Source organism: Oncorhynchus clarkii, chromosome 25, assembly GCF_045791955.1.
Source record: "Oncorhynchus clarkii lewisi isolate Uvic-CL-2024 chromosome 25, UVic_Ocla_1.0, whole genome shotgun sequence".
Classification (NCBI taxonomy): domain Eukaryota; kingdom Metazoa; phylum Chordata; class Actinopteri; order Salmoniformes; family Salmonidae; genus Oncorhynchus; species Oncorhynchus clarkii.
In genome coordinates, this window is record NC_092171.1 from 35,939,858 (window position 1) to 35,964,949 (window position 25,092).

General features: G+C 42.1%; 1 protein-coding gene across 1 annotated transcript in view; it reads left to right on the forward strand.

The window, feature by feature from the left end:
- Positions 1 to 10,796: 10,796 nt before the first annotated feature.
- Positions 10,797 to 25,092, forward strand: part of LOC139384189 (nesprin-1-like) — a 170,882-nt gene continuing 156,586 nt past the window's right edge. Inside the window, exon 1 of the mRNA XM_071128908.1 lies at positions 10,797 to 10,865. Within this exon, the coding sequence (XP_070985009.1) occupies positions 10,799 to 10,865 (67 nt within the window). The 5' untranslated portion in view covers positions 10,797 to 10,798. The remainder of the gene's footprint in view (positions 10,866 to 25,092) is intronic.

Genomic DNA, 25,092 nt, shown 5'->3' on the forward strand with positions numbered 1-25,092 from the left:
CAAAAGAAAGATGCCCAGGGTCCCTGCTCATCTGCATGAATGTGCCTTAGGCATGCTGCAAGGAGGCATGAGGACTGCAGATGTGGCCAGGGCAATAAATTGCAATGTCCGTACCATGAGACGCCTAAGACAGCGCTACAGGGAGACAGGACAGACAGCTGATCGTCCTCGCAGTGGCAGACCACGTGTAACAACACCTGCACAGGATCGGTACATCTGAACATCACACCTGCGGGACAGGTTCAGGATGGCAACAACAACTGCCTGAGTTACACCAGGAATGCACAATCTCTCCATCAGTGCTCAGACTGTCCGCAATAGGCTGAGAGAGGCTGGACTGAGGGCTTTTAGGCCTATTGTAGTGCAGGTCCTCACCAGACATCAATGGCAACAACGTCGCCTATGGGCACAAACCCACCGTCGCTGGACCAGACAGGACTGACAAAAAGTGCTCTTCACTGACGAGTTGCGGTTTTGTCTCACCAGGGGTGATGGTTGGATTCGCGTTTATCATCGAAGTAATGAGCGTTACACCGAGGCCTGTACTCTGGAGCAGGATCGATTTGGAGGTGGAGTGTCCGTCATGGACTGAGGCGGTGTGTCACAGCATCATTGGACTGAGCTTGTTGTCATTGCAGGCAATCTCAATGCTGTGCGTTGCAGGGAAGACATCCTCCTCCCTCCTGTGGTAAACTTCCTGCAGGCTCATCCTGACATGACCCTCCAGCATGACAGTGCCACCAGTCATACTGCTCGTTCTGTGCGTGATTTCCTGCAAGACAGGAATGACAGTGTTTTGCCAAGGCCAGCGAAGAGCCCAGATCTCAATCCCATTGAGCACGTCTGGGACCTGTTGGATCATCGGTGAGGGCTAGGGCCATTCTCCCCAGAAATGTCCGGGAACTTGCAGGTGCCTTGGTGGAAGAGTGGGGTAACATCTCACAGCAAGAACTGGCAGTCCATGAGGAGGAGATGCCCTGCAGTAGTTAATGCAGCTACACAAAATACTGACTGTTACCTTTGATTTTAACCCCCTCTTTGTTCAGGGACACATTATTCAATTTCAGTTAGTCACATGTCTGTGGAACTTGTCCAGTTTATGTCTCAGTTGTTGAACCTTGTTATGTTCATACAAATATTTACACTGAAAATAAATGCAGTTGACAGTGAAAAGACGTTTCTTTTTTAGCTGAGTTTATATATTTATAGATTTTTTTATGTTTAGCTCACATAATATAAATTAAAAGTATGCATTAATGTGTCTGTAATATAATCCATGTGGCAAAAACAAATGAAGAAATTAATAAATGCATTTCTATAGCTTCCAAAATATTTTTCACAACAGTGGGGGAGTGCCAAGATGAAGGTACGGTGGCTTCAACATAGAGACCCTTCTTTTCATCTAGTGTATATATAAATCATTCGTTGCCAAACTGTTTGAGCAGACGCTTGGCTCTCCTTTAATCCCGGTTGCCATGTAGGTTACATTGGGCGCGTTCCAGGTCGTTTTTAATTGAAGTCGTGATGTGCGGATCATCAGCTCTCACAGAGCCTGGAGAGGTGTTTATACCGCTTAAGGATCAGACACTTTTTTTCAATTGTCGGCTAAAATGACATAACCAAATCTAACTTCCTGTAGCTCAGGACCTGAAGCAAGGATATGCATATTATTGATACCATTTGAAAGGAAACACTTTGAGGTTTGTGGAAATGTGAAATTAATTTAGGAAAATATAACACATTAGATCTGGTAAAAGATAATACAAAAACATGTGTTTGTTTTGTACTACCATCTTTGAAATGCAAGAGAAAGGCCATCATGTATTATTCCAGCCCAGGTATAATTTAGATTTTGGCTACTAGATGGCAGCAGTGTATGTGCAACGTTTTAGACTGATCCAATGAACCATTGCATATCTGTTCAAAATGTTGCATCAAGACTGCCAAAATGTGCCTAATTAGTTTATTAATACATTTTCAAGTTCATAACTGCACACTCTTCTCAAACAATAGCTACTGTAAATTGGACAGTGCAGATAGATTAGCAAGAATTTAAGCTTTCTGCCCATAACAGATCTCTAAGATCCCCAGTGTGAATACAATAATGATGACCTGGTACGCAAACAAAAACATGCAATTTTCAGAGAAAAATCAGTTGATTAGAAATAAAATATCAATGTTGATCTCAGTGAGTCAACAGATGAAGATATTTTTCTAGCAATAATCGGAAATCATTTTGCAACAAAAACATACATGTGTTTTTTAATAACATTGTTGTAACGATTTTCGTTGGTGGAAGAAGGTGAAGAGGACCTAAGTGCAGCGTGGTACATATCCATAATACTTTTAATCAAAAATAAATACACAAACTAAAACAACAAAACGATAAACGAACAGTTCTGACAGGTGCAACAAACACTAACCAGACAATAACTACTCACACCACACAGGTGGGACAAGGCTACCTAAGTATGGTTCTCAATCAGAGGCAATGAAAGACAGCTGTGTAACGGGATTCTTCCGTCTAGGGAGAGGAGGACCAAAATGCAGCGTGGTTGGAATTCATGTTTGTTTTTAATAAGAAAACTATACATGAATAAACTACAAAAACAACAAACGTGTAAACCCGAAACAGTCCCGTGTGGAACAAACACTGACACAGGAGACAATCACCCACAAAACCCAACACCAAACAGGCTACCTAAATATGGTTCCCAATCAGAGACAATGACTAACACCTGCCTCTGATTGAGAACCATATCAGGCCAAACACAGAAACAGACAAACTAGACACACAACATAGAATGCCCACTCAGATCACTACCTGACCAAACAAAACATAGAAACATATAAAGCAAACTATGGTCAGGGTGTGACAGTACCCCCCCCCCCCCCCCCCCCCCCCCCAAGGTGCGGACTCCGGCCGCAAAACCTGAACCTATTGGGGAGGGTCTGGGTGGGCATCTGTCCGCGGTGGCGGCTCTGGTGCTGGACGTGGCCCCCACTTCACCATAGTCTTAGTCCGCCACATTGTCCGCTTCCGTGGCCTCCTAACCACAGCGACCCTTCTAAATGACCCCACTGGACAGAGGGGCAGCTCGGGACAGAGGGGCAGCTCAGGACAGAGGGGCGGAAGCTCTGGCGCCTCTGGGCTGAGGGGCTCTGGCACCTCTGGACTGAGGGGCTCTGGCGCCTCTGGACTGAGGGGCTCTGGTGCCTCTGGACTGAGGGGCTCCGGCAGCACCGGACATGCGGGAGACTCCGGCAGCGCCGGACAGGCGGGAGACTCCGGCAGCGCCGGACAGGCGGGAGGCTCCGGCAGCGCTGGACGGAGGAGATCTGGCTGACTGGCGGCACTGGTGGCTTCTGGCTGACTGGCGTCACTGGCGTCTCCTGGCTGACTGGCGGCACTGGCGGCTCCTTGCAGACTGGCGGCACTGGCGGCTCCTTGCAGACTGGTGGCACTGGCGGCTCCTTGCAGACTGGCGGCACTGGCGGCGCTGGGCAGACGGGTGGCTCAGGCGGCGCTGGGCAGACTGGCGACTCTGATGGCGCTAGGCAGACGGGTAGCTCAGGCGGCGCTGAGAAGACTGGAGACTCCAGCAGCGGTGGAGGTGGTACCGGATAGACCGGACCCTGCAGGCGCACTGGAGCTCTTGAGCACCGAACCGGCCCAACCTTACCTGCTTGACTGGTCCCGGTCGCCCTGCCAGTGCGGCGAGGTGGAATAGCTCGCACTGGGCTATGCAGGCGAACCGGGGACACCATGCGCAAGGCTGGTGCCATGTAAGCCGGCCCAAGGAGACGCACTGGAGACCAGATGCGTAGAGCCGGCTTCATGGCACTTGGCTCGATGCCCACTCTAGCCCGGCCGATACGCGGAGCTGGTATATACCGCACCGGGCTATACACCCACACTGGGGACACCGTGCGCTTCACAGCATAACACGGTGCCTGCCTGGTCTCTCTATCCCCCCGGTAAGCACAGGAAGTTGGCGCAGGTCTCCTACATGGCTTCGCCACACTTCCTGTGTGACCCCCCCCAAGACATTTTTAGGGCTGACTCTCGGGCTTCCATCCACGCCGCCGTGCTGCCTCCTCATACCAGCGCCTCTCCGCCTTCGCCGCCTCCAGCTCTTCTTTGGGGCGGCGATATTCTCCAGGCTGTGCCCAGGGTCCTTTTCCATCCAACTCATCCTCCCATGTCCAGTACTCCCGAAACAGTCCCGTGTGGAACAAACACTGACACAGGAGACAATCACCCACAAAACCCAACACCAAACAGGCTACCTAAATATGGTTCCCAATAAGAGACAATGACTAACACCTGCCTCTGATTGAGAACCATATCAGGCCAAACACAGAAACAGACAAACTAGACACACAACATAGAATGCCCACTCAGATCACACCCTGACCAAACAAAACATAGAAACATATAAAGCAAACTATGGTCAGGGTGTGACAAGCTGCCTCTGATTGGGAACCATACCAGGCCAAACACAGAAATACAAAACATAGAACAAAACATAGAATGCCCACCCCAACTCATGCCCTGACCAAACTAAAATAGAGACATAACAAAGGAACTAAGGTCAGGACGTGGCAGTACCCCCCCCCAAAGGTGCGGACTCCGGCCGCAAAACTTAAACCCATAGGGGAGGGTCTGGGTGGGCATCTGTCCGCGGTGGCGGCTCTGGAGCAGGACGTGGACCCCACTCCACCTCAGTCTTGGCCCACTTAGGTGGCGCCTCTGGAGTGGGGACCCTCGCAGGGGGCCCCGGACTGAAGACCCTCGTAGAGGGCGCCACTGGACTGAGGGGCGCCTCTGGACTGAGGGGCGCCTCTGGACTGAGGGGCTGCGACTCTGGCAGCTCCGGAGTGAAGGGCGACTTTGGAAGCTTCGGAGTGAAGAGCGGCTCTGGTAGCTCCTGACTGACGGGCGGCTCTGGCAGCTCCTGACTGACGGGCGGCTCTGGCAGCTCCTGACTGGCGGGCGGCTCTGGCAGCTCCTGACTGACGGGCGGCTCTGGCAGCTCCGGACAGGAGGGAGAACCTGGAGGAAGGAGACGAAGAGACAGCCTGGTCCTTGGAGGAGGCACAGGATAGACCGGGCCATGGAGGCGCACTGGAGGTCTCGAACTAAGGGCCTGCACAACTAGTCCTGGCTGAATGGTGATTTTAGCCCGGCACGTGCGGGGCGCAGGCACATGACGCACTGGACTGTGCAGACACACGGGAGGCGCAGAGCCGACGCAGGATATCCTGGCCAGAGGTGACACACCTGTTGTCTGGAGAGCAGGGCTGGCACCATCCGCCCTGGCTGGATCCTCACCCTAGCCCGGCAGATACGGAGGGCTGGGATGTAGCGCACCGGGCTAAGAACACGTACTGGAGACACCGTGCGCTCCTCCGCATAACACGGTGCCTGTCCAGTACGATGCCCGCCACGTTAAGCACACGTGGCGGGCATCGTAGGCCAGTTGGCTCAGGTCTCCAATCTGACTCTGCCACACTCCCCGTGTGCTCCCCAACAAAACATTTTTTGGGCTTGGCGGGCATCGTAGGCCAGTTGGCTCAGGTCTCCAATCTGACTCTGCCACACTCCCCGTGTGCTCCCCAACAAAACATTTTTTGGGCTTCCTTGCCAGCCGTGTTTGTGTCGCCAACTCCATTCTCCGGTACCCCCTCCTCGCACTGTTCTAGAGGATCCCAGGCGGTCTCCGGCACTCTCCCTGGGTCGACCGACCACCTCTCTATCTCCTCCCAGGTTGTCTCATACTCCAGATAGCGCTGCTCACCTGTCCAGGAGTCCCTTTCACCACGCTGCTTGGTCCTTTGGTGGTGGGTAGTTCTGTAACGATTATCGTTGGTGGAAGAAGGTGAAGAGGACCAAAGTGCAGCGTGGTACGTATCCATAATACTTCATCAAGGCAAAGGGTGACAACTTTGAAGACGTATTTTATATATTTTTATTTGTTTAACACTTTTTTGGTTACTACATGATTCCATATGTGTTATTTCATAGTTTTGATGTCTTCACTTCACATTATTATTCTACAATGTAGTAAATAAATAGTAAAAATAAAGAAAAGCCCTTGAATGAGTAGGTGTGTCCAAACTTTTGACTGGTACTGTATTTATTCCCAGGCGGCATATCTGACATCACAAGGTGCATTCCTCTTGAAAGGTGTGGATGACACTGTCATATGTGGGAGGAGGAGTCTGTGTGGGCAGGATTCCTTTAAGACTGCTGTTACCCAACCAGAAAGATTTCCGTTGGGGTTGAGCTGGCATGAGGGAGGCAGTATCTGCTGCTGATAAATTGGTGGCAGTAGTGTCGTGAAGGGGCAAGGTATCCTGGTTGGTACCAATAGCGGAAACTTTGCTTTCATGCTTCCTGCCCCTCTCTCTAGTAAAAAATGTTTTGCTGGCGCTTTGCTTATCTGTGTGGGACAGAACTCTGGGAAACAAGGCTGCTTTCTCTGACAGAACTCTTGGAAACAAGGCTGCTTTCTCTGACAGAACTCTGGGAAACAAGGCTGCTTTCTCTGACAGAACTCTGGGAAACAAGGTTGCTTCCTCTGACAGAACTCTTGGAAACAAGGCTGCTTTCTCTGACAGAACTCTTGGAAACAAGGCTGCTTTCTCTGACAGAACTCTGGGAAACAAGGCTGCTTCCTCTGACAGAACTCTTGGAAACAAGGCTGCTTCTTCTGACAGAACTCTTGGAAACAAGGCCGCTTCTTCTGACATAATTTCCTCTTGTGAACAATGTCCTCTTGGCTCCATTATTCAAATATGGTGATTTACTTGTATGGCAACTATGTGATTTTTAGATCAAGAGCCTTTTTGATGTTCTATAAAGTGCTGCAAATGTATATTGTAATGTATAGGGATAGGGACTAGGGGGGTAGAGAGTACATAAATATAAACACAACACTCTGTTGTACACAATAACCTATTTGTTTCCAAGTGTCTTGCAAGTGTTTCACTAAGGTTATGATCGGCAAACCCACCAAGAAAACTCACTGTCCAAAAAAAGTCTGCAATGCACACAATCAAGTATACAGTGTGCTGGGATTTATTTAAATTGTTGTGCTACTCCCACTTCCCAAAACTCTAAGCCCTCCCTTGCTCCAGTGGTTCCCATGTAGGCTGCAATAATCTATGGGCGCTGTCACTGAATTGCTGATATGAAGTGGTTGCCTGGAATCTAGATGTCAAATAGACATTGCTGAATAAAAGTATATTGTAGCTAATTACTTGGCCTAGCAAGACACACTGTGTAGTTAGCACTGTGCCCACGCACATTGACTCTGTACAGGAACGCCCTGTATATAGCCACACTACTGTTATTTATTGTTTATTGTTGCTCCTTAATTATTAGTTATATTTCTAATTTGTATTTCTTCTTTTTTTTTCTTATAACCGCATTGTTGGTTAAAGGGCTTGTAAATAAGCATTTCACTGTAAGGTCTACTACACCTGTTGTATTCGGGGCATGTGACAAATAAAATGTTTTTATTTGACAGACCTACTGTAGACCCATACAGTAAGGAGGACAAACTATACATTACTTCAAGGAACCAGAAGATGGCAGTGAAGTCCAATGATAGACATATTTACATTAAAAAAAACATATGCTCATGAAACATCTATTTGTGGGAAAGAGAAGCTAAAGCTGAAAGTATAAGATGATACAAACAGTACATGACTAACATATTTGTTGCAAAAGAATGTGCATAAGAAAATGTATACATGTCAATGTACACATGCCAATGGTTGAATGAAGCAATAACATGTTTCAAACTACACCCTATTTTTGTGACATCCACACACACTGACACATTCACAGGCATCATCACTGGACACCAATAGAATGTCAATAAACTGTAAAGGAAACCCACTGTGCAGACATTGGTTGAGTCAAAGTTGTTTCGAAGTAATTTATATACCAACGAGGGATATAAATTGAATTGATGTCTGTGCCCAGTGTGAAGGAAGGTTCCAATTCGACATGGCGCGGAAAGCGTAACTTTAGCGCGAGGATCAGATTATCACTTTTTTTATAACAATAAACTACAAGGAACTGAAAGTGTATCTAATATTTCTACAATGTTGTACATTCAAAACTATTGCTACAAACACTTGGGAGACCGCTACAACGTTTGATTGTTACCATTGGCAGCATAGTAAAACATACACTGCCTGCCTAAAGTTGAGGCTGCAGGATTGGCTGCAGAATTGAGCCTAGTGGTAAAAAACGGTTGAACACTGTATTTAGTGCAACGTTTCTTAGTTACATTTATTTGACTAGATACATCAATTTGTTTTACTAATGTGTTACTAGTACTACAACTGCGTAGTCTATGTTCCTTTTTTTGTTTTGTTATTTCACCAAATGAGGGAAGGCATATTTCTCGTATAGCCTATATCTAATGGATCAACAACGCGAGACAAGAACTTCTAATAGAGCCTACATTGAAGTGAGTGACTATGCAAAGTTTTTGTTGTTTGAAGTGCGTCTCAAATTATTATTATTTTTTTTTACCATTTAGGCTTACAGTAGACTTCATGTCACTTTTTCGTAGTATTTTCTGATGGCATGATTTCGGTCCTATTTCATTTATACTGTATGCACTAGGGATTTTTGGTAATAATGCATTTTAAGCACAATTATAAAGGCTTCTGAGCTATGTATTGCTAATTTGTTTATTTGATATTCATCTAATAGTACATGCTTGACAGAGCCTTCAGAAAGTATTCGTACCCCATGACTTATTCTCCATTTAGTTGTATTACAGCCTGAATTCAAAATAGATGATATTTTTACAGATTTATTTTCTCACCCATCTAAACACAATACCCATAATGACAAAGTGAAAACATGTTTTTAGAAATGTTTTGCAAATGTATTGAAAATTAAATACAGAAATATCAAATTTACATAAGTTTAAGTTTTTAAGTTTTTATTTTCACCTTTATTTAACCAGGTAGGCCAGTTGAGAACAAGTTCTCATTTACAACTGTGACCTGGCCAAGATAAAGCAATAAGTATTCACACCCCTGAGTCAATACTTAGTAGAGTCGCCTTTGGCAGTGATTACAGCTGTGAGTCTTTCTGGGGAAGTCTATAAGAACTTTGCACACCTGAATTGTGCAACATTTGCCCATTATTCTTTTTTAAATTCTTCAAGCTCTGTCAAGTTGGTTGTTGATCATTGCTAGACATCCATTTTCAAGTATTGCCATAGATTTTCAAGCCGATTTAGGTCTAAACTGTAACTAGGCCACTCAGGAACATTCAATGTCGTCTTGGTAAGTAACTCCAGTGTATATTTGGTTTTGTGTTTTAGGTTATTGTCCAGCCGATTGTCCTGTTGTCCTGTTTGTTGGAAAGCAGACTGAACCAGGATTTCCTCTAGGATTTTGCCTGTGCTTAGCTCTATAGTCCTTACCCATGACAAGCATACCCATAACATGTTGCAGCCACCACCTTGCTTGAAAATATGAAGAGTGGTACTCAGTGATGTGTTGTGTTGGATTTTCCCCAAACATTACACTTTGTATTCAGGACAAAAAGTTTATTTCTTTGCCATATTTGTTGCAGTTCTACTGTAGTTCCTTGTTGCAAACATGATGCTTTTTTGTTGAATATTTTTATTCTGTACAGACTTCCTTCTTTTCAATCTGTCATTTAGGTTAGTATTGTGGAGTAACTACAATGTTGTTCATCCATCCTCAGTTTTCTCCTCTCACAGCCATTCAACTTTGTAACTGTTTTACAAAGTGTAATTAAGAACTTCACCATGCTCAAAGGGATATTCAATGTCTGATTTTTTATTTTATCTATCAACCAATAGGTGCCCTTCTTTGCGAGGCATTGGAAAACCTCCACGGTATTTGTGGTTGAATGTGTGTTTGAAATTCAGTGCTCGACTGAGGGACCTTACAGATAATTGTGGGGTACTGATATGAAGTAGTTGTTCACAAATCATGTTAAGCACTATAAATGCACACAGAGTGAGTCCATGAAGCGTTTTATGTGACTTGTTATACAAATCTTTACTCCAGAACCTATTTAGGCTTGCCATAACAAAGGGGTTGAATACTTATTGACTCAAGACATTTCAGCTTTTCATTTTTAATTCATTTGTACACATTTTCAAAAACAAAATTCCACTTTGACATTGTGGGTTATTATGTGTAGGACAGTGACACACAATGTTAAATTCAGGCTGTAACACAACCAAATGTGGAAAAACGTCAAGGGGTGCGAATACTTTCAGAAGGTGCTGTAGCTGTCACTTTTAAAGAAAAACACACTGACTGGCACACCTGTCGTCTCTCTCCTCTCTAGATATTGAATGGAAGGACGACTGGGTAGCAGAACTGCTCATCCCCCTATCTGAAACCTGAGATTCGAGTGGACCCCTCTGCTGCTTGAGAGAGAGAGAGAGAGAGAGAGAGATAGAGAGAGAGAGAGAGAGAGAGAGAGAGAGAGAGAGAGAGACAGAGAGAGAGAGAGAGAGAGAGAGAGAGAGAGAGACAGAGAGAGAGAGAGAGTGAAAGAAAGAAAGAAAGACGGAGACTAAGAGAGACAGAGAGAGAGACAGAGGGAGAGATAAGACAGCGAGAGAGACAGAGACACAAAGAGACATACATAGAGTCAGAGAGATACACAGTCAGAGGAGAGGAGGGGCATGAGTGTTGCCCTTCTCAGAAAAGTAACGTGTTGTCTCGTCTGCATCAGTGTATTACCTACTGTGATCCAGTCCAGTAGCAGAGAAACGACATGGCCTCACCATGGAAGTCCGGAAGAAACCCCAAGGACATTGCCAACGTGATGCAAAAACTGCAAGGTAGATCTCATTCAATTGGGTTCTATTGGGGTACTGATACCTTGGATGCGTACGAAATGGCACCCTATTCCCTGGCTTACATAGTGCACTACTTTACATTTGGCCAGAGCTCTGACCAAACATAGTCCACTATAGGGTATAGGATGCAATTTTAGACAAACCTTCTGTATATGTACTGTATGTATGCTGTGCCGCCTTGCTATTATTCTGATTCAATACCTTGGCTATGTGCCCGCATGTCTGGAGTTTGTTCAATACTTTGGCTATGTGCCCGCATGTCTGGAGTTTGTTCAATACTTTGGCTCTGTGCCCACATGTCTGGAGTTTGTTCAATACTTTGGCTCTGTGCCCACATGTCTGGAGTTTGTTCAATACTTTGGCTCTGTGCCCGCATGTCTCGAGTTTGTTCAATACCTTGGCTATGTGCCCGCATGTCTGGAGTTTGTTCAATACCTTGGCTCTGTGCCCACATGTCTGGAGTTTGTTCAATACTTTGGCTCTGTGCTGGAGTTTGTTTAATACCATGGCTATGTGTCCGCATGTCTGGAGTTTGTTCAATAATTTGGCTCTGTGCCTATTCTACTCTATTTTATATTCTACTGTATTCTATTCTACTCTACTCTATTCTTCTCTTCTCTCCTCTATTCTATTATATTCTACTCTATTCTATTATATTCTACTCTATTCTATTCTACTCTATTTTATTATATTCTATTCGGACACAACTCAAACAATATGCTGGGGCAGGTTCATTAAGCAGTACACACAAAACACCAGTCTCAACATGATCAGTGAAGAGGCGACACCGGAATGCTGGCCTTCTACGCAGAGCTCCTCTGTCCAGTGTCTGTGTTTTTTTCCCCATCTTAATCTTTTATTTTTATTGGCCAGTCTGAGATATGGCTTTTTCTTTGAAACTCTGCCTAGAAGGCCATTATCCCGGAGTCTCCTTTTCACTGTTGACGTTGAGACTGGTGTTTTGCAGGTACTATTTAATGAAGCTGCCAGTTGAGGACTTGTGAGGCATCTGTTTCTCAAACTAGACACACTAATGTACTTGTCCTCTTGCTCGGTTGTGCACCGGGGCCTTCACTCCTCTTTCTATTCTGGTTAGAGCCAGTTTGCGCTGTTCTGTGAAGGGAGTAGTAGTACACAGCGCTGTACGAGATCTTCAGTTTCTTGGAAATTTCTCGCATGGAATAGCCTTCATTTCTCAGAACAAAAATAGACTGACGAGTTTCAGAAGAAAGTGCTTTGTTTCTGGCCATTTTGAGCCTGTAATTGAACCTACAAATGCTGATGCTCCAGATACACAACTAGTCTAAAGAAGGCCAGTTTTATTGTTTCTTTAATTAGGACAACAGTTTTTAGCTGTGCTAACATAATTGCAAAAGGGTTTTCTAATGATCAATTAGCCTTTTAAAATGATAAACTTGTATTAGCTAACACAACGTGCCATTGGAACACAGGAGTGATGGTTGTGGATAATGGGCCTCTGTTTACCTATGCAGATATTCCATTAAAAATCTGTCATTTCCAGCTACAATAGTCATTTACAACATTAACAATGTCTACGCTGTATTTCTGATGAATTTGATGTTATTTTAATGGACAAAAACAAGGACATTTCTAAGTGACCCCAAACTTTTGAACGGTAGTGTATATTATTTTAAATATATATTTTTAAATGTCTTCCTTCTCTATTATTTTCCACTAACCCTACCACCCCTCCCCTAAGTGGAATAAACTAATGGACAACAACACTTAGGCTTCTATGTCCATCTTATACATACTATATACATTTTGTGGACACAGTGTATTTTAAGTTAGTTATCTTTTTTAATATATTTGTCTTTAGTCCCACCCTTCAGCTACCCTCAACCCCTCCCATCTATCTATCCAGTTTTGACTTCTAATTGCCATACATGTTCCAATTGTGCTGTGATTTTTCACATAGCTCCTACAGATTGTAAATTAAAGATACTTTTTTTTGCTAAGAGTAATATTTATTATTGATCAGTTGACTATGACTTTTCAAATCACTGCCACTGAAGTGCTGCCTGGGGGAAAGGCTATGGCAGTCTTATTACATTGCAGAGAATGACCCCTATTCATTCATCCAAAAACAGTGAATAAGGAACCTCTTGTGTTTTCTTGTTGTTGTAGTCTTTTTGGGAACTAAAGTTAAAATAGTTTATAATTTCATTAAGGTAACTAATGAGGTGCATTTAGAGAATTCCTGCAATAGAAGGAGTGGTCATCGAGCTACAAAGAGAAGCATTGTTGTAGTTTGTCCCTAGATAAATGTTTAAAAAAAAATATATATATATAGTGCAATAATATAGTGCAATAAGAATGTATTCTCAGAAATGTGGCAGTTTGTTTCCAGAGCCATATATTACACATGGTTGGTGACATTGATATAAAACACCATATCCTGTTTGCTCTAAACCACACAAAATGTTCACGACACTTCCTCACTATGTATACTGAACAAAAATATAAACGCAACATGCAACAATTTCCATGATTCTACTGAGCTACAGTTCATATAAGTACATCAGTCAATTTAGATCAATTCATTATGCCCTAATCTATGGATTTCACATGACTGGGCAGGAGCGCATTGGCCCACCCATTTTGGAGCAAGGCCCACCCACCGGGGAGCCAGGCCCAGCCAATCAGAATGAGCTATTCCCCACAAAAAAGGCTTTATTACAGACATAAATACTCGTCAGTTTCATCAGCTGTCCGGGTGGCTGGTCTCAGAGGATCCCGCAGGTGAAGAACCCGGATGTGGAGGTCCTGGGCTGACGTGGTCTGACGTTATGAGGCTGGTTGGACGAACTGCCAAATTATTTTAAAGGATGTTGGAGGTGGCTTATGGTAGAGAAATTAACATTGAATTCTCTGGCAACAGCTTTGGTGGACATTCCCGCAGTCAGCATGTCAATTGCACGCTCCCTCAAAACTTGAGATATCTGTGCCATGTTGTGTGAAACTGCACATTTTATAGTGGCCTTTTATTGACCCCAGCACAAGGTGCATCTGTGTAATGATCATGCTGTTTAACAAGCTTATTGATATGCCACACCTGTCAGGTGGATGGATTATCTTGGAGGAAGAAATGCTCACTAACAGGGATGTAAACTAATTTGTGCCCAACATTAGAGAAATAAGCTTTTTGTGCATATGGAACATTTCTGGGATCATGAAACATGGGACCAACACTTTACATCTTGCTTTCATATTTTTATATAGTTCAGTATATAAAAATACATTCTTCTTAGTCACTGTCTTGTTTTCGAGAAGTAGAGCAATGCTACTTGGGAAAGGTTGTCAGGCATCTCACACTTTGGTTGCCATGGAGCCCAACACTTGCTGCAATAGCAATCATAGCTATTTGTTATCTGAACTTAATGATCAGCATTAAATACAGTTTGTAGGAGTTTGTTTTGTTGTTACTGTGTTGTTGTTGTTACATGCTTAAGTGCAAGTGTTTGTAGGTCCGATATGACATGAATCAAGAATAATCCTAATTCAGCTCTGCTGCGTCGGTTGAAGGTTCTTTTTTAAAATTATTTTTTTATTTTTTACCCCTTTTTCTCCCCAATTTCGTGGTGTCCAATTGTTGTAGTAGCTACTATCTTGTCTCATCGCTACTACTCCCGTACGGGCTCGGGAGAGACAAAGGTTGAAAGTCATGCGTCCTCCGATACACAACCGCACTGCTTCTTAACACAGCACGCATCCAACCCGGAAGCCAGCCGCACCAATGTGTCGGAGGAAACACCGTGCACCTGGCAACCTTGGTTAGCGCGTACTGCGCCCGGCCCGCCACAGGAGTCGCTGGTTCGCGATGAGACAAGGACATCCCTACCGACCCTAACCCGGACAACGCTAGGCCAATTGTGCGTCGCCCCATGGACCTCTCGGTCGCGGCCAGTTACGACAGAGCCTGGGCGCGAACCCAGAGTCTCTGATGGCACAGCTGGCGCTGCAGTACAGCGCCCTTAACCACTGCGCCACCCGGGAGGCCGGTTGAAGGTTCTTAATATGGTTCCTCCTCTGCTCTTAAAGTTCTTTCGAGAACTCTTGCTTGATATATAGTTAAGTGGGGGGTGGGGGGTTCTTGTTGTGTCATCTACGGTTCTTCAGAATTCTAAAAGGTTATTGTGTCATCTACTGTTCTTCAGAATTCTAAAAGGTTATTGTTGTGTCATCTATGGTTCTTCAGAATTCTAAAAGGTTATTGTTGTGTCATCTACGGTTCTTCAGAATTCTAAAAGGTTCTTGTTGTGTCATCTATGGTTCTTCAGAATTCTAAAAGGTTATTGTGTCATCTACGGTTCTTCAGAATTCTAAAAGGTTCTTGTTGTGTCATCTACGGTTCTTCAGAATTCTAAAAGGTTCTTGTTGTGTCATCTACGGTTCTTCAGAATTCTAAAAGGTTCTTGAAATGTATGAAAGCCTGCAGACGTGTCTCTTTCATATCACACAGCAAATTGGCCAGTGTTGCCTAATGTTGATTTTTCAGTGTAACATTTTGAGTGTTGATTAAAGATTTAAATTAACACTCTAAATAGTTAAATTAAAACTCAGTGGTGTAGAATAACCTCAGTGTTGGTGTTAATAACCAGAGTTGAACCAAAACCCCGCCCATCTGTCATTATCATATTTCTCAGCACGCTCTATTGCAGGTTGATTTTTAGAATCGTTTGTTTCAATATCTATGTTTTTGCATGTACATTGATTGAGTCATTAATCTTATGCTACTCAAATATAAATAAGATACATTTTACTAAACTGATCCAATCTGTTACTTGGACTTATTTCACCCATTACTGGAATGGTTGTTCCAGTTCATATGCTTTAGGTAGTCTCATTTAGGTAGTCTTTAGGTAGTCTCATTTAGGTAGTCTCATTTAGGTAGTCTTTAGGTAGTCTCATTTAGGTAGTCTCATTTAGGTAGTCTCATTTAGGTAGTCTCATTTAGGTAGTCTCATTTAGGTAGTCTTTAGGTAGTCTCATTTAGGTAGTCTTTAGGTAGTCTCATTTAGGTAGTCTCATTTAGGTAGTCTCATTTATGTAGTCTCATTTAGGTAGTCTTTAGGTAGTCTCATTTAGGTAGTCTCATTTAGGTAGTCTCATTTAGGTAGTCTCATTTAGGTAGTCTCATTTAGGTAGTCTTTAGGTAGTCTCATTTAGGTAGTCTTTAGGTAGTCTCATTTAGGTAGTCTTTAGGTAGTCTCATTTAGGTAGTCTTTAGGTAGTCTCATTTAGGTAGTCTCATTTAGGTAGTCTTTAGGTAGTCTCATTTAGGTAGTCTTTAGGTAGTCTCATTTAAATAGTCTTTAGGTAGTCTCATTTAGGTAGTCTCATTTAGGTAGTCTTTAGGTAGTCTCATTTAGGTAGTCTTTAGGTAGTCTCATTTAGGTAGTCTTTAGGTAGTCTCATTTAGGTAGTCTCATTTAGGTAGTCTTTAGGTAGTCTCATTTAGGTAGTCTTTAGGTAGTCTCATTTAGGTAGTCTTTAGGTAGTCTCATTTAGGTAGTCTTTAGGTAGTCTCATTTAGGTAGTCTTTAGGTAGTCTTTAGGTAGTCTCATTTAGGTAGTCTTTAGGTAGTCTCATTTAGGTAGTCTTTAGGTAGTCTCATTTAGGTAGTCTTTAGGTAGTCTCATTTAGGTAGTCTCATTTAGGTAGTCTTTAGGTAGTCTTTAGGTCGTCTCATTTAGGTAGTCTTTCTAATCTTGACAGTTATTTTTAATGCAGGGTAAAATTCCAAATGTTTGATATTACACATCACTTTGCAAGCCAGCATAATGTGACTTGCAGACCTGATATGGCCTGTAAAACCATGAGTTTCTCGTCACTGTATCAGGGTAAAACTTGGCCACGGTTTCCCAAACTCGGTCCTCCAAGGAGTGCACATGTTGTTATTTGCCCTAGCACTACACAGCTGATTCAAATGGTTAACTAATCATCCAGCTTTGATCATTTGAATCAGCTCTGTATTGTTAGGGCAAAAACCCCACGTTCACCCCTTGGGGTCCTGAGGACCAACTCTGGGATACGCTGAACTAGGCCCACAAAATAAGGCCTTATGAAATAATGTACAGTATTGTCTTAAATAATTTCATTTGAATGATAACACAATCACTTAGGATCTCATTTGGTGAAGGCCACAGGACTATGAATGCACCAACCATGTCTTTGTCACTAACAAGCATAGTCATGGGTGGTACTGGTAACTCAAAGGGCACCCTGGGAAATATGCAAATAAGGCTCAACACCTTATTTCCATAAAATAAGGTGATGAGTGTGTGTGGTTCTTCAAAGAACCATCCCTTTTAAGGTTCTTCAGAGAACCTCAAATGGTTCCCCTATGGCATCGCTCTGAAGAACCTTATTTGGTTCTAACTGGAACCCTTATTTTTAAGAGTGTATCAAAGCCAATCTTCAACTGAGAAATGTTTCTGCTCGCTAAAATGGAAGTCTATCCTAGGACAGAGAACAGATCAATACAGGATACAGTCTTTCCGTTGGTGTCCTCCCCTGTCACAATGGCATCAGGTCATCACCACCATCCTCTGATAGGGGCCATCCCTGAATTGAGAGTCTAGATTTTCAGCTTGCACCTTCACCTGTGGGAGTTTTGTCCATAGAAATTCTAAATCCATCCCTGAATTGAGAGTCTGTGGTCCCAATTATCTTCCCACCCCTTCCCCTTGGCCCCAACACCTTGGATGTTTGCAGATCTGAAGGGTCAAAAGCAGTGTAGTGATGGAACTCACAGGTCTGCAAACATCAAAGTGTTCTGGGTTAGGGGAAAGGGGAAGGCGTAGGGAGTGAATTGGGACCGAATTTCAGCTCGTAACCTGCACCACTTGTGGATGTTTTGTCACTCTGATAGTAGGCGGATGTGTGTGTGGCTCGTTACCATAGTTACTGTGTTATGAAACATCTCTGTGTGTTTGTACCACTTCTGTCTATTTCTATATCTATTCGTTGTGTGTGTGTAGCTTGTTACCATAGTTACTGTGCTATGAAACATGTGTGTGGTTGTGCCACAACTTTCCGATAACCAACTTCCTGCTCTTTAAGAGGATGTTTTCCTGGGTGTCAACTTTAGCTATTTCTAATCTTTGTCAAATGTTGAAGCGATGAGTGCCAATAGGCCAGAACACCTGCCATTTGAGTGGAGGGTAATGTAATCATCACAACATTTTTAGATAGAGATTCTGTCTTAAACTATACAGGACAGTGTAGTTGCTGAGATGTAAAGTGCAAGGTTTGGTATTTTTATTAATTCATTTTTGTGAATAAATCATCATCTTTGAGAAAAACGTGATGGTGACTGAACATTAAAATGTTATTAAAGGCCCGTGTGTGCATGTGTGTGTGAGTGTGCATGTTTCAGTGCCCGTGTGTGCATGTGTGTGTGAGCGTGCATGTTTCAGTGCCCGTGTGTGCATGTGTGTGTGAGCGTGCATGTTTCAGTGGCCGTGTGTGCATGTGTGTGTGAGCGTGCATGTTTCAGTGCCCGTGTGTGCATGTGTGTTTGTGTTGAAACCTTACTCTCAAACTCTTTACTTAGGCATGCCCAAGCTTGAACTGGGCATGTGCCAACCTAGCTCAATGTAAGGTAAAGCTTACTACGTTCAGCCAATGACAACCTAGTGTGTGTACATCTTACCAAACAGTTGGTATATGTTTGACATCCACTGGAACGCTTGAGTATTTGACAGGTCAACTCAACAGTGAACAACCCTATTTATGTAGGCTAGATTTACGGAAGTGACGCAAGATGTGGCTCCTCTTTGCATCTGTTTGCTACTCCTTCCTCTTTTCCTGAATTTCTATTCAGAATATTTTAGCCCCTCATATTTGTTAAAACAGTGGAGATTTTTAGCATGTAAATCTTGGTGGGGCAAAAACAATAATAAGTGGAATCCATGCCAGCAAAGCCACTACACAACACAACACTAAACAATACATTAATTTCACTATAACGGTGACAAACGGTGCCCAACATCTTGTGACTGCTACACCTGGCTATCAGCAGAGCTTTGTCTGGCAGAAAAACATTTTATATATATATATATATACAGTATATACATATCTTTTAAAAATATATCTCCTTTATAATTTTCCGCTAACCCTACCACCCCTCCCCTAATTGGAGTAAACTAATGAACAACTAATGATTGTGTTGCGTATCAGTTCTTAAACCTTGTGCCATGGAATCGGTACATCAAACTATTTTGCAATCTATATTGCGCAGTGGTCAATTTTTTGGTCCTTAAATGAAACGGATATATTTTTTGATTTATCAACATATTTCTTTAACCAATTTTGGTCTATAATGCAGGGCCGACAGACAAGTTCCTTACTTTTTTCCCCTTCCACTTGCCTCTTCCATTTTTGCGGTAATGCTGCAATCAGTTGGTTGTAATTTTGGGGTAGAACAGATATTTCCATATATTTTTGTTAGCTGCATGTGTGACATCACTCCACCAGTCCTATTTATTATATCTTTTACACACTAATTTATATAAAAATAATCAATTAATCAATTAGTGTACTTGAGTTTAACCACAGTGTTTAGTATATTATTTGTTCTGTATTTTCTGGTGGATTCAACTGAAATTGCAACCAACTTTCTATGGCTTGATAAATAAATTACAATATTTTGGAGATGATTTATTTTGCAAATAACCGAAAGCGAGGGGATGTAATGTGAATAAAGGGAAAAGGGCCATTCTTGAACATAGGATGAGACATTCTTATTTATTTGCTAGAGAACCAGTTCGAATTTAAGTATAACGTTTGTAAGATTGAAGCCTTTGTCTAATACTAAAATATTTAATCATTTCTGCCCCCCCCCAAATTAATTTTCATTATAGAAATAGGCCCTTTTCATTTAGTCTGGCTTGACATTCCAAATAAAATGGTATATTCTTTGCTTCTATAATTTAAAAAACAGGTCGCTAGGTATAGGCAAGACCATACGCAAATAGGTAAACTGGGGTATGACTAAAGAGTTAATCAGGGTGATTTTTCAACAAGTAGACAGGTATTTTCCTTTCCATGGTAGCAAGATCTTAACTATTTTTGCCAACTTTCTATTGAAATATATTGGAATGAGATCATTTATTTCTTTCAGGATATGTATACCGAGTATGTTCACATCCCCGTCAAACTATTTTATTGGTAAACTACACGATAATGTAAGATATGTATTTTTTTGTGATCCAATACACAATATAATTAACTTGTCATAATTTGGTTGTAATCCAGAGAGGTTTAAAAAATTATCTAGATCCTCTATGAGGTTGTGGATTTGAAAGAAAACATGAATCATTAGCGTACAATGACGCCTTTGTTTTAAAGCCCTGGATTTTGGACCACTTAATATTATTGTTGGATCTGATTTTAACAGCTAACATTTCATTGGCAATAATAAATAGATATGCCGAGAGTGGACAACCTTGTTTAACTCCTCTTGACAGTTTAAAACTTTCTGAGAAGTAGCCATTATTTACTATTTTACACATAGGGTTACTATACATAACTTTAACCCATTTTATAAGAGATTTGCCAAAATTGATATATTCCAGGCATTTATATATAAACTCCAGTCGTTCAGTACTTTATCAAATGCCCATTCAAAGTCAGCTATGAATACCAGGCCTAGTTTCCCTGATTTGTCATAGTGTTCTATTGTTTCTAGTACTTGTCTTATATTATCTCCAATGTATCATCCATGTTAAAAACCATGTCTGATTAGGATGAATAATATCCAACAATACCTTTTAATAATATGCGCCATTCACTGTATTTTCACTGTATTTGCGTTTTACTGTTCCATAAGGAATGTTTTACTGTTCCAGCTGTACATAGTCTATCGGTAAATAGCCCACCCATTTTTACCTACCTCATCCCCATACTGTTTTTATTTATTTACTTTTCTGCTCTTTTGCACACCAATATCTCTACCTGTACATGACCATCTGATCATTTATCACTCCAGTGTTATTAACCTGCAAAATTGTAATTATTCGCCTACCTCCTCATGCCTTTTGCACACAATGTATATAGACTCCCCTTTTTTTTCTACTGTGTTATTGACTTGTTAATTGTTTACTTACTCCATGTGTAACTTTGTGTTGTCTGTTCACACTGCTATGCTTTATCTTGGCCAGGTCGCAGTTGTAAATGAGAACTTGTTCTCAACTAGCCTACCTGGTTAAATAAAGGTGAAATAAAAAAATAAAAAAAGGCCTGAGGGCACACACTTTCTAGTAGGCTTAAATTTAAGATGTGGAAAATAGGAGTGGCAATATTGTCTGCTATTATCGTCAGTAGTTTTCCATCCAGATTGTCCGACCCCGGTGGCTTGTCAATGTTGATAGACAGCAATACCTATTTTACCTTTTCCACACTGACTTTACGGAATTCAAAAGTACAATTCTTGTCTTTCATAATTTGGTCAGATACTGTATACTTGAATGTGTAGTGTCAGTGTTTGTTGCTGGCATGTCATCCCTAAGTTTGCTTATCTTGACAATGAAAAAGTCATTAAAGTAGTTGGCAATATCAGTGGGGTTTGTGATGGTTGATCTCATTCAATGAATGGAGCCGAGTTTGCCCTTTTTCCCAAAATTTCATTTAAGGTGCTCCAAAGCTTTTTACTATCATTCTTTATATCATTTGTTTTTGTTTCATTGTGTAATTTATTTTTATTTTTATTTCGTTTCTTAATTTGCAGTATGTGTGCCAATCAGTTAGGCTGCCAGACTTTTGCCTCATCCATCTCAACCATACAAATGTTCAATTCCTCATCAATCCAAGGGGATTTAACAGTCATTTTCATAATAGGTGTGTGCTTATTAGTAACTGGAATAAGCAATTTCATAAATGTGTCAAGTGCAGCATCTGGTTGCTCCTCATTACACACCACAGACCAACAGCATCTGGTTGCTCCTCATTATACACCACAGACCAGCAAATATTATTTACATCATCAACATATGAATCACTACAAAACGTTTTGTATGACCTCTTATACACTATATTAGGCCCAGCCTCTGGAACGTTGGTTTTCCTAGATATAACTACTATATTGTGATCACTACATCCTACAGATTTGGATACTGCTTTAAAGCACATTTCTGCAGCATTAGTAAAGATGTAATTATTACATGTTAATGATTTTATTATGGTGCTGTTTGTAAATACCCTGGTAGGTTTGACTGACAACCTAAACCAGGTTGCAGGCATTGGTTACAGTTTCTTGAGTGGGCAGCTTGATGAGAGCCAGTCAATATTTAAATCACCCAGAAAATACACTTCTCTGTTCATGATATCACATACATTATCAAGCATTTCACACATATTATCCAGATACTGTAGGCTACAACGCTACAGCACCATGTGAAGTAATACCAGGATTTATCATTTAGTCTGCCCAGCTTCAGTCGTGGTTAAAAAGTTAGTGCTTCCTGTGCCAACATAAATTCTCTGTCACTTATCTTTGTGAAACATTTAGACTCAGATATTGAGACTGCGTACCATTTACACACTAAGAGAGGCTGCCCGCCTTCGCCAGAAACATGTTTGTGAATGGGTCATGAATTAGTATTTCAATTGAACCTTCATAGTGCTTCCCATTTAATTGAATTCAAACATTTAGCAGGATCATTACATTAGGTTAGACTAGAGCACCGTAGAATCCACCCAGGCCAACAGATCCTCCACTTTATAAGGAGGGTGAAGGTGACACCCAGTCTCCTCTGATGTTCTCATGTTATCACTGCCTTTTACTGCCAGGAGAGATGGGAGAGGAGAATGGTGTGCATGACTAGCCCAGCCCGACACGGCCCAGATGCTCTCGGTTTCAGAATGACTGAGTCATTGTGGTTTCCGCTTTTATAGCTAGTGATGGTGTGTCTGGTCTGAGGAGGATGTGAAGAAACACTGCCAGTGAACGGTTTGTGGTGGGCATGTCGCGTGTGATCCCTACCCTCCCTCACAGGAAGCACAGTGATAGGCATAGAGAGAACCCATCAGACCTCATTCTGGTCCGTCACAATCAGCATTAGCACAAACACATATGCAGTTTGTTCTGAAGATGTGTGAAGTGGCACTGACATGTATCTATGTATATAACTCTGTTGCCTTTTCTGAACAGGCATGTTTTCTGTTACATTAATGTTCATTTATAAGGAAAGTTTTGCAGGCTATAGGCAGGATATGTAGGCTCATGTCTCCTCTGTACCTGTAAGAGAGTGGTGATTATTCTCTGTCTCCAGCCATGAGATTATATCGGTCTGGAAACTGTTAGCTGTAGAACATAAAGTCTGTGATCTGTGCCCTGATTGCACCTACTGTACTGGCAGCTGCTGCTGACACTGTCTCCCTCTCTCTCTCTCTCTCTCTCTCTCTCTCTCTCTATCTCTCTCTTTCTCTCTCTCTGTCTGTCCCTTTGTCTCTCTCTCTCTCTCTGTCTCTCTCTGTCTCTCTCTCTCCGTCTCCGTCTCTGTCTCTGTCTCTCTCTCCGTCTCTCTCTCTCTCTCTCTCTCTCTCAATTCAATTCAAGGGCTTTATTGGCATGGGAAACATGTGTTAACATTGCCAAAGCAAGTGAGGTAGATAATATACAAAAGTGAAATAAACAATACAAATTAACAGTAAACATTACACATACAGAAGTTTCAAAACTATAAAGACATTACAAATGTCATATTATATATATATACAGTGTTTTAACAATGTCTCTCTCTCTCTCGCTCGCTCTCTCTCTGTCTGTCTCTTTCTCTCTCTCTCTCTCTCGCTCTCTCTGTCTGTCTCTCTCTCTCTTTATTTACTAATTTCTGTCATTTGAAAGCTAAACACCAGATGTCCCTGTTTCCTGTGTAATTTCAGATGTTGTCTTATCAAACTTACCTTGCTGAAGTTCAAGTGCTGAATCGGTTCAAGCCCTCTAACCCTATATCATTATTCTATGCTTGTCAGAACTACAAAGTTCTGCTGCTCTGAGTTAAAGGGAAAAAAAGTGGGCTTCAACAGTGGTCCCTGGTGATCTGACTTCACAGCCTTTTGTGTCTAGACAGACAGCAATTTCTTAAACTCCATGATATATTCTGATCAACTGGCTTGTTTTTGTGTCAGGAAACTAAATACCCCAAAATCAGATAATATACAGTTGAAGTCAGAAGTTTACATACAGCTTAGCCAAATACATTTAAACTCATTTTTTCACAATTCCTGACATTTAATCCTAGTAAAAATTCCCTGTCTTAGGGCAGTTAGGATCACCACTTTATTTTAAGAATGTGAAATGTGAGAATAATAGTAGAGAGAATTATTTACTTCAGCTTTTATTTCTTTCATCACATTCCCAGTGGGTCAGAAGTTTACATACACTCAATTAGTATTTGGTAGCAATACCTTTAAATGGTTTAACTTGGGTCAAACGTTTCGGGTAGCCTTCCACAAGCTTCCCACAATAAATTGGGTGAATTGTGGCCCATTCCTCCTGTCAGAGCTGGTGTAATTGAGTCAGGTTTGTAGGCCTTCTTGCTCGCACACGCTTTATCAGTTCTGCCCAAACATTTTCTATAGGATTGATGTCAGGGCTTTGTGATGGCCACTCCAAGACCTTGACTTTGTTGTCCTTAAGCCATTTTTCCACAACTTTGGAAGTATGCTTGGGGTCATTATCCATTTGGAAGACCCATTTGCGACCAAGCTTTAACTTCGTAACTGATGTCTTGAGATGTTGCTTCATTATAGCCAGATAATTTTCCTGTCTCATGAAGCCATCTATTTTGTGAAGTGCACCAGTCCCTCCTGTAGCAACGCACCCCCACAACATGATGCTGCCACCCCCGTGCTTCATGGTTGGGATGGTGTTCTTCGGCTTGCAAGCCTCCTCTTTCTTCCTCCAAACATAACGATGGTCATTATGGCCAAACAGTTCTATTTTTGTTTCAACAGACCAGAGGACATTTCTCCAAAAAGTATGATCTTTGTCCCTATTTGCAGTTGCAAACCGTGATCTGGCTTTTTTATGACGGTTTTGGAGCAGTGGCTTCTTCCTTGCTGAATGGCCTTTCAGGTTATGTTGATATAATACTCATTTTTACTGTGGATATAGATACTTTTGTACCTGTTTCCTCCAGCATCTTCACAAGGTCCTTTGCTGTTGTTCTGGGATTGATT